The sequence below is a fragment of the Gadus chalcogrammus genome, unplaced genomic scaffold (assembly GCF_026213295.1).
Source record: "Gadus chalcogrammus isolate NIFS_2021 unplaced genomic scaffold, NIFS_Gcha_1.0 GACHA083, whole genome shotgun sequence".
In the NCBI taxonomy this organism is placed as follows: Eukaryota; Metazoa; Chordata; class Actinopteri; order Gadiformes; family Gadidae; genus Gadus; species Gadus chalcogrammus.
Genome location: NW_026613518.1, coordinates 111,992 through 122,688, shown reverse-complemented (window position 1 = coordinate 122,688; position 10,697 = coordinate 111,992). Strand labels below are relative to the sequence as shown.

The following is a 10,697-nucleotide window of genomic DNA, read 5'->3' as shown; positions in this document are numbered from 1 at the left end:
AGTTTGAAAATGACTTTTTTCTAAGACACAAAAGCGACAGCAATTCCTTGCACTGAATGATTCTACTAACCCAAACAAGCCATGAATACCAAGATTATCCCCGGTGACTTGCACAATGCTGCCATGTACAGGACTTTTTAAAGTGGGAACTTTAATCCCATCAGTTTCAAGCACTTTTAGGTCACTGACGATGGGCTGAAGTATGGTGTCAAACCCGTATGTTTTAATGTCCTGGGCATGAAAAAGTGCACACAAATGTATATTCACCAAAGAAGAATTTACCTTTGGGGGAAAATTTCTCAGTGTAAAATATATAGCCCCCAATTTATGTATACCTTTTTTAGATCCCAATGGGTTAGCGGTCTCAAAGTCATCATAAAATAATTGAATTTGCAATGCACAACTTTCATTTGAAAAAAGAGGATGTCTCTTCATATACAACCCATCTTTTACATCAAAATATACATTATCCTTGGGAGTATGGCTAGATGTCAACATATCCCTGAGGTTTGGATTTTCCAGAATAGACTGCAATGTTTGCAGAATTGGAACATAGGCAAATTTGTCTGTTGCAACGACTTGATCATATGTTCCAGTAGATTGGTTTCTTCTATTTTCAAATCTGACACCAACCTTTTTCAACAGGTTGAACAGTTTTCCATTTTTTCTCAAAAAATACGTTTCGTTTTGATTCTGTATTCAGTGAGGTAAAAGGATTTTCAAGTTTTTCAAACAGTTGTTCTACTTTTTCTTTAGAACCAGTATCCTGAGAAGCTAAGCATTTCAAAGCTGCATCTTTGGCTTGACTCTGCACTTCGAGTACTACCTCTTCCATATTTGACACTAAAGTATTTAAAGTAGACTGGCCTACACCAGAAACCTGAAGATGTGCAATAGCAGAGGCACACATATCATGAATACTCACGTTGGATACTGGCACGACTTGAGAGCCACTAGCTGATACTTCAAAATGTTGTGACGGAGCATTAATTGCAACATCATCACTGTAAACAATATCATCCATTTCAACTTCAGGCTCAATTTCCTTAGCATGTTTTGAGTTTAAGTGTTTTCTGAAACCAGAAAAGGTTCCAAAAACATGACAACATCTTACTTGAGCGCATTTTAAGCGCAGTGACTTTCCTGAACATAAACCATGAATCAATCTTATATGCCTGATCAGCATGATGACACTCACAAAATGTGTCCGGCAAACAAAACAAATCATCCCCATTCTGAGTTAATTTATACACAAACTACTGTAGCAGTCTAGCGCGAATCTCTGCGACACGAGGGCTCTCCCGGACTTTGCCTACGTCTATGTTGAACACAGTGGTCTGTACAAAGGTGTACATGTTTTGGAGCATCTGATTGTACATGATACCAAACACAAAGTGTGTCTTAAAGAGTTCGTCGAAAGCTCCAAGAGAACTGGTTGACCTGCATGGTATGGCCTGCTTGTCAATCACGATGAAGAACTCATGGATGGTGGCCCTATTCATTCCAATGGCAAGAAGATAGGGCTGAGTGGAGCTGGTGATGGCATCAACGTGTTCCTGGACGCTCGTTCCACTCTGATAAAAGATGGGAGTAAAGTTAAACATAGATCAGAATAAAATGCTTTAATCTGGTTCAAAACCGTAATTATTATTAAAGGTATACAATTACGTTTTAAATACATCTCATATATTTTGAGAGTTTGAAATGTTAAGTTTTAAGTGGCATAATAGATGATTTATAGGTTGTTTATCTATGTCCATCAATTTAACATCACAGATGTTGGAAAAACACAAGGGCTGCACAGCTCTGATGACTAGTCCGACAGAAGCTTTTGATTGAGACATTTTAAGTATAATTATACCAAATGTGCCATATTTTTCTTTTCAAGGCCTTGAAAACTTCATTAATTGTCATTACTTAAAAAATGACAATTTCAAAAAAAATAAAACAAAAACATCTCTTGACATTCCGATAACCAACAATACACACCTTCATGAACACAACCAGATGTTTTTCAGCCTGGGTTGCTGACACCTTGCCAGGTCTTTTTCGGCCTTGGGCTGATGGAGGAATCAGGTGGAGGAGGAGGATAATTGAGGAAAGATCACTGTCCCATCCTATACACAGATACAAAAGAAAGAAAGAAAACCAAAACACATTTTAAAGCTACAGCTGAACCAAGAATAAACCGGGGAATCATAACAGGAAAAAGTCTTAACAACCTACCAGAGCCAAGAGAGGCCTCATCCCCTTCCCTTTCATTTGAGGTAGCTTCTGCACAATAAATCAGTTCCTCAAGTTCACTTGTTGTAGGGAGAGCCTTGCTCTGCTGGATGATCTTTTGTTTTAATGTAGTAGGCCACCTATGTGGACAAATACTTATTTAAACTAATTTTCAATTCAACAAACTGGATTTCCTTTTCATATGTAATGATCATTTATAAAAAAAATAATAATAATATAGAGTTTGAACCAACCTTTCCAAAAACTTTGCAGCCACATCTTCTCCAAACTGCAAGATGAAGTCTTGCTCAACCTGCATTAGATAAATGACATAGCAAGAGTTAAGAAACATAAAAGTGACAGTTCAGGTTATTTGTAGTGTTGTATGCTTAAACACTCATTTACCAGGCCTTTGACGTCTCGGAACCGTGGAAATTCAGTCAGGACGCCTGAGGATTTCTCTTCATCGAGGACGATCTGACGACGATATTCAAATGTAATCTTCATCTTTTGCTTGATAGTGGCCTCATCAGAAGAATACTTCATGAATGACATGGCCTCCTTGGATTGCTCTTCAGTCAGGGTCATCTCAGGACTTCTTAATGCATCTCTCTTAGCTTTCGGCCCTCCACCAGTCTGACGAGGAGAAGTTCTGGTCGCTGATGTAGCATTGCTCCTCTGGATTGTTTTGAGCCTCCATGCTAAATAACCAGTGCCACTTTCTCCATCATAGAAATGTTCCTTTATATTAAGACAAACAATACTTACTAAGTAGAAAACTGTACTTGTGTACACCCACCACAGTCAATATCTAATTGCTTATTGCATTGTAGTTTCTGTATATTTGTTTGAATGCATAAAAATACTTGCATATCCATTTTTGGAATATGGATCCATCAGGTACGGGAACATGGAAACTATTTCTTTGGCATACATCTCTCTGACATGCCGTGGCGGTGCCATCCTGCAACGGGTAAAATAACAATAACAAAAAAGTCTACTAAGATGGAATGTTTAAAGTTTACGAACTAAGTCTATAAATAAAAACAAAACTAACTGATGAAAGCAGAGAGGTGTGATTGAACAGCCAAATCAGATTTTACTAACAAGAGTCCAGTAAAGTTTCTCTTACCCATGAGTTTCAGTCATGTCGGCAGCAAGGATGTTCACCATCTGTCGCCGTGAAGAGTCAGTTAGACCTTTTGTCCTGTTGTATTCTTTCACAATGCGGTCTCCACCTGGTTTCTTAGCCAGGGCTGATTCAACTAACTGTGAAACACAGAAAATACAATAAAAAGTGAGCAATCCCCAAAGGAATCTGCCACATCAAACATTATACACATCAACATACGTGTTTGGCATCTCGGTCTTGTTTCTGCCTTTTTGCAGATGGACTTGAATCCGCCTCCAGGATGATGGTGTCATCAGAAGTGCAAGATAAAAGTTCTAGGATGACTGAATCTTCAGGGTTGTAGTTAGAAAGTTCCAGTGCTGCATCAGGCAGTGAACTGCCTGTTGCTCCCTCCAATGCTACACATGTGAGAGAAAAAAAAAATCCCATTTGTCAGTTTCCCACAACCTACATTTTTAACCGAGTCTAGCTCAAAGAAGAGTCAGAAAGAAAAAAAGTCATGACAGAAACTTACTGTGTTTGAATCTGATTGTAAATACACCAGCATTTGGCTGCTGTGCAACGTCTTCAAAGACGTCTGCGTCCACCTCCGTTCCCGTCTCATCATACACTGTGACGCCTTCAGTGGGTGGTGGGATGGAGAACTTCATGAAAGCTTAGGGAAAAATACACAAACAGAGGCTTTAAACCCTAAAAACCCTTAGTGACGTGGTCACTGTGTAGGGCACCTAATGTCATCGTCATTATTATTTACATACAATTTTACACTCAATACAAACTCAACAAAGCTGACCACCATTGGTCAGGGGTGGACTGGGACAAAAATTTGGCCCGGGACTTTGGGATGGAGAGGCCTTTTATGAGACCGCGGGAATAGTGTGCGTGGAATTTTGCCACGGTGTAAAATAATAAAAACTAGTCCTTATCCGTGGATATGTGCATTGCAACTGCATGTCAATGTTGGGATGTGCTTGTGTTTAGAATAATGTGAAGATCACTGGGAAATATTTTATAAGCAATCTTGTCCATGTACAAAATATTTGAAATTGCATGTGCCTAGAAAGGTAAATCAAGGCTGAAAATGGTCTAAATAGTGCAAGATACAATTATTTTAGTGGGAAAAAATAAATAAAAAATTGTCACACACATACACATTGTCTGCTGGTTACGGCTTCACATAAATCACTAATCAAGCTTTTTTTTAACCAACGTTTGCATTGACAAATTAGAAAAATGGCTCTGTCAGTCTCTGGCCAGGTATATATTGAGGGGCTATTCGACATTTCAGAGTGATAGGTAAAGCCGTTTGGGAGAAAAATTAGGACACACACACACACACAGACAGACAAACTTTCCTTGATTGATATAGTTGGATTTATATAGTTAGAGAAAACAAACAGCTTGTCAGCAAAAAATAATCTGGGTGTAGAGCTCGCTCTGCTTCCTCTCCGCTGGACCCTGAATCTGCCGGTGTAGAGCTACATCTGCATGAAAATGACAAGTAACAAATAATTCTAATTTAGCAGGCCAATACATTAAAGATAATAGTGGATTTTTTTTTTTTTATCATTTCAAACACAATCTTATGCTTTAATTTCTATTCATAAAACAAAAAAAAACAGACTGTCCTACCTCACATCATCAGCAAGCGCTGGAGCAGTTCACTGGTCTCCGCAACTTTGTCAATGACCTCATCGTTGTCTAGAGACATCAGGATCTCTTTTTCGGTGCACATTATAATGAAGGCCTCAAGACGATCCTGTGTCAAGGTGGTTCTCAGTCTGTTCTTCACAAATGTTAGTGTTGAGAAGGTCCTCTCACAGGCCACTTGGCTGAAGGAGAGTGTCAGCAGGAACTTGTAGGCCAATCCAATGACATGATAGGAACCAGTCAGAAGGTTGTATTTGGAAAGGACCCGATACACACAAATTGCACAGTCTTTACAGGAGGTGCAGCTGGTGACTGTGAGCTCCAGGCCATCTCCATCTTTGGTATGCTCTGCTGCAGTCCTGACAGTGTAGGACTCCAAATGGGGCAACTTTATTCTCTCCCATTGGTTGGCCAGATTATAGAGCTCGGCCTTGAGCCTTCCAGGTGTGGCTCTGTCGTCAAATCTCAGGAGACATCGACTGAGTTGTTCCAGGGATTCAGATGGGAGGTTTTTAACTCTCAATGTGTCAAAGTTCCTTGGGTCGAGGCAGGCAAAATCATCATAAAGGGCTCCATTTGCAGAGTAGCGTGTTTGGATGCTCTCAGTCACTGTATCCAAAATGGTGTTGTGTACCTTGATCCTGTACTGATCCTCTGCACTCAATATGTGTTCTTCCTTCTGCTCCTGGCATGGTCTTTTTCTTTCTGATTTTTCTTTCAGGGAGAGCTGCCTGTACCACCTCTTCGGATTCGTTTTCCTCCAGCTTATCGTTAGCCCACTCAACAAAGACATTAGCGGCTTTTGTCACGGCATCCATGTCCCTTGTGCATTTTTTTAGGCTGTCTTGGGCCCCCATTACTAGGCGATGCGCAGTGATTAGGTCCATGCCACTGGTCTGCAGGTAGTTGGAGAGTGGGGAGGTGATCTCAAATATCCTCAGAAATATTTGTGCAGTCAGGATTGTCTCATGTTTCAAAAAGGCCTCAAAGTAACCCTTTGCTTTTGCTCTGACAGGTGGTTTCATTGATTTATCCTCCACTATCCTCTTCAGTGTTAGGATTAAGTCCACGAACAAGGCATTGTCGGGGTTACCAAAACAGCCAAATATTTTGCTGAGAGCCTGGTCCTTTGCCCACCACCTAGTTTCTCCAATTTGCTCTGACAGGTGGTTTCATTGATTTATCCTCCACTATCCTCTTCAGTGTTAGGATTAAGTCCACGAACAAGGCATTGTCGGGGTTACCAAAACAGCCAAATATTTTGCTGAGAGCCTGGTCCTTTGCCCACCACCTAGTTTCTCCAATCGGAGACAGCCTTCTGTGTCACTTGTCATCACTCACCTTCTCCCAGACATTCATACGCTTGTATGAATCTTTAATAAATACAGCTACATCATTTATAATAGAAAAAAGAGATGCACTTTCGATAACAATGCCTGTGGTGTCTCCCAAAACCAGATTAAGTGCATAGCACCAGATGTGCACCTGATTAGGAGACTCTGATGAGAGTAAGGTAGAGAACCCCTTGTATTGGCCTTGCATGTTTGCTGCACCATCAGTTGAGTTGCCCTCACAGTTCTGAAGATCAATATCCACCTTTGACAGAGTTTCTTTAAGTAGCTCCACAAAATATTCTCCAGTTGATGACTCACATTGAACCACACCTATGAGCTTCTCCTGGACTTCATCATTGACATATCTGAGGATTACAGCACATTGGTCTGTGGAGGTGACATCCTGTGTGGTGTCAATCTGCACAGAAAACATCCCTGCCGCTCTTACCTCCCTAGATATGCTCTCCTTAATTAAGTGACTGATGACGTCAATTACTTTGTTAACAGAGGTTTTAGAGAGCAGTGTTACCAGGGATCCTCTGCCTTTTGCACCACTGTCATGTAGGCTTTTGCTTTTTTGAACACATTCCTTCACATGTTCTTGGAGCGAGACATCAAATTAGCTTAATAGAATGATCATTTCCAAGAAGTTTCCATGGTCAACAGCAAACTTCTCCCAGGTGTATGCTGCTTCAAATTCAGTGCCTCTATAGCTTAGACCACACTTCCCTAAAACTTTGATCACTTCTATCACACGATCCATGACTTGGCGTTTCTTCCTGACCTGATCCCGGTGCAGAGAGATTTGTTTCCCACAAAGTAGGCTTGCTATGTCTGCTTGGCTGGCTTTCATAAAATATGCCTCTGCACTATCTCTATGGCCTTTGTTTCTTTCATGCTCTTCTATTCTTTGATGAACATGCTTCCAGGCTGTCATCCCCCCCTTAATAAATGTGCTGTCACTTGCAGATGGCTTTGCATAGGCCAAACATACTGAACAGTACAGAGAGTTGTCTCTTTGACAGTATGTGAGCCACTTTCTGTTGATGCCATCTTTCGTCTCATAGATGCTAACACCTTTTCTGGGGGGTTGTTGAGGGTGGAAGTTAAAAAATTTGGAAAAATCTTTTGAGTCTGGGAGGTCAAAAAAAGGAAATCCCTTATCCTCATCTGGGTGAATAGCTAGCTCAACTTCTCCTTTGCTGGACCCTGACTCTGCCTGGGTTGACTGTAGAGCTACATCTGCAATAGTGGATATTCTTTAATTTATGATTTTTATCATTTTAAACATAATCTTGTTTTTATTTATATTCATAAAACAATTGCCCTTGTACCTTTCACTGTTTCTATGCTGGTTTCTGCTCCATACTCCTCCTTCTCCTCCACCTCCTCATCACCACCATGCCTGGAGTCACCCTGTGTCTCAGCATCACCTCGACTGTCACTGGACTTGACTAATAACAATAATAATAATAAAAGTTAAGAGACTATAATTCTTAAACATACTTTTAGCTCTATATATAATAGTATATAATATAATATATATATAATATAACGGCCAAAAGCTGTTTGATGATATTGTAGTGCACAGGGTTTGGGAGATGGGGGCGGGCCGGGGTTTGTTGTGCGTTGCTGTGGCTACCGGTGTTGAAGTATTCCAATGGTTTATTAGCGGTGGTATCTAATAAATCGCTCTCTAATCAATACTTCATTCACTGGCTCTTCCGTGGTCATTGCAATATTATGAATAGTTCTCCGACGTCTCTGGTACTTCCATAATTAGTTTAAGTCATTATTATATTGCCAAACATGCTCGCTAGTGCACCTGTCATAGCTATGTTGCTGTGTCCTGTTCCCGCCTCACCAGTCTCGCTGACAGGGGCGTCGCCGTCAACCTTGGCTTTTCCACGGAAAAGGTCGGTTAATTTTGCACATTTGGCTGCGTCTAGCTCTAACATTTTTTTCTTTTTCAACCTCAACTTCTGAGCGCCACCCAATTCTTTTTCCTCTCCACCACCTTTTTTCCTTTTTGACATTTTCGTGTTTCTGACTGTGTAACTTCAGTGAGATCAACGAGAAGTAACTGACCCGGCCATGTGTCAGGCTGAGCCAATCAGAAATGACAGACCGCGGAGCAGTCCAAGTTGGGAGGGGCCGTTCGGCCGCTCGCTTTGGCCTTTCGCTTTGCCCCCATACACTGTGTGGGTGCTCCCCCCTCTAAATTGACAGTAATACATCGGCCCCGTTTCACCGTCAGGCAAGAGCTCCGTTTCGCGCTGTAAGCAAATATCCGGCAGCAGGCCACCCCAAATCACGGCTTACTTAACTTTATCATTTTTTTTTAACATAAAAATATATAATATATAATAATAATAAAAAAATAATAATAAAAAAAAAAAATCTAAAAGAATTACGGCCGGCCGGCTCGGCCTGAAATCGTCCGGCCGTTCGGGAAATCTCCCGAACCTCCCGATGGCCAGTCCGCCCCTGCCATTGGTTGCTGTGACCCTATAAAGAAAATACACAAGAGCTAGCTTGCCAGAGAGCAAGACAAATATTTTCAACCATTAGAATATTGATAGCATGAAATGACAATGTCCACTTTGCTTTTGTTTTTACAATATAGTATGACTAATACTTACCAGCATCCAAGAATTCTTCCAAGTTTGGCTCAGTTATCCTGACATATTTTTGTTCCATATTTATTTTAGTTTTTATCAACATGATGGCACCTGTAAAATCAGAGATGAGACAATTTTATCATCTACAGCACAGCACTTTGACAGTAGCATATAGAAGCTGGGGATATGTTATTGATTAACTTAAAGCCCTTTAACATCAAGCAGTTATTCCTCAGAATAATTGCATGCAAATTCATTTTTGCATGAAATCAATTCAGAATCCATCAGATTTAATGGATTCTACATATGCACACCGTTGTGGAACATTCATGAAGGTGAAAAAATATCTGGATGCAACTTGATCAGTAGAAACGGCTAAAAGCCCTTAAAAAAAATGCAAAAAATATAAATACATTTTTTCCCGGTCAAATAACCACGCTTGGTGGGAAACGTCTAAAAGCCTCGGACTAAGCCAATAATTTGACTTTCTTGAGTGTCATGTAAACGCACTGAATGTGCCTACAGCAGGGGTGCCCAACCTTTTTTGACTCAAGATCTACTTTTCAAGTAGCCAACCTCCCGAAATCGACCAGTCTAGTGTCAACATTGCAAACCCACACGCATCGTTCCCAGCCTGCAGTAACTAACCTCACAACACTTTTTCCCGTGTACAGTTTTAAAATGCCGCTCCAGATTCCCTTTCTTTGCCAACGCCACCGTTGCATTGCAGATCAAACTAACATGCTTTGAATGAGAATAAACAAAAAAATAATCTTCCTCCCACTCAGGGTGAAAATGGTAGGTCTTAGCTCGTTTCCCCTCAGCCATGTCAACGTTTAGGAGTGCGTACGGTAAATAGTACTGTTGACGGCTTTCAACTACTGTTGACAGCGCATGCGCTACCGCGCGTATGTCCCGCGCAAATACCTTCCTTTTTTTTTATTGCTCTTGACAGTGCATGCGCTACCGCGCGTATATGTCCCGCGCAAATACTTTTTTTTTTTTTATTAATTTATTTTATTATTATTCTTTTATTTATTTTTTCTTCAACCCTCGCGGTCGACTTGGGATCTGTCGGTGGTCTACTGGTAGACCGCGATCGACTTGTTGGGCACTCCTGGCCTACAGTAAGCTTGTTCAGATAACTCCCCGCACCAGTATTCCCTATGTAATATACTCAGACTGAAAACTTTGAGTAAAAATAATAAAACACTAACAGTTTTTCAAATTGACCAACATTGCCGAGAGTTGGACGACAGGCCATTAACATTAATTTGCGCTGATTAACGGACTATTGTCCAACTCCGTCGGCAATGTTGAAGCTAACTTAAATGTGCATGTTCATGCTAGCTTTGACCTTGGCCGTTAGCCCTTTGTAATTCGGTATTTGAAAAGATACAAACAGCTCAAGTCTGTATTAAGCAGCTATAACACATTATTGTTAAATGTTGCTGTGACTGCAATGCCAAAACAATTGGTTTAATAACTAATAAAGTGAGTAACTTACCGAGAATGATGACGACCATGGGAACACGACAATGTGAGCAAAGTGGACGTGTTCCTGAGTTAGGAAGATGCAATGGGGGCGGGGCTTTCCAGAGCTTCAGAGTTATTTCTCAGGAACACCTGCCTTCAGTCACTAGTACTCTTGCTTTTGTTGAAATAACTCTGAAAGAGTCCACGTGCCTTAACACTGTACATTTTACACTATACATTTAACTCTGAATTTGTACACTT

General features: G+C 40.7%; 1 protein-coding gene across 2 annotated transcripts; it reads right to left on the bottom strand.

The window, feature by feature from the left end:
* Window positions 1–2,955: 2,955 nt before the first annotated feature.
* Window positions 2,956–9,763, bottom strand: LOC130378511 (uncharacterized). Of its 2 annotated transcripts, XM_056585246.1 has the most exons (6): window positions 9,609–9,763; window positions 8,982–9,071; window positions 3,870–4,010; window positions 3,575–3,753; window positions 3,356–3,492; window positions 2,956–3,187 (listed from the first exon to the last, which is right to left on the bottom strand). In XM_056585246.1, the coding sequence occupies exons 2-6, from the start codon at window positions 9,061–9,063 to the stop codon at window positions 3,043–3,045; spliced, it is 684 nt and encodes a 227-aa protein (XP_056441221.1). In that variant the 5' UTR covers window positions 9,064–9,071; window positions 9,609–9,763; the 3' UTR covers window positions 2,956–3,042. The 2 variants fall into 2 exon arrangements, with proteins under 2 accessions (XP_056441221.1, XP_056441220.1); XM_056585245.1 differs by having other exon boundaries at window positions 8,982–9,763.
* Window positions 9,764–10,697: the final 934 nt, after the last annotated feature.

Coding starts and splice junctions, on each gene's coding strand:
- LOC130378511 (XM_056585245.1), bottom strand. CDS start 9,063: ATGTTGATAAAAACTAAAATAAATATGGAACAAAAATATGTCAGGATA. Junction 3,493..3,574: donor AAGACCGAGATGCCAAACAC/GTATGTTGATGT, acceptor TGTGTTTCACAG/TTAGTTGAATCAGCCCTGGC. Junction 3,188..3,355: donor GACATGACTGAAACTCATGG/GTAAGAGAAACT, acceptor TACCCGTTGCAG/GATGGCACCGCCACGGCATG.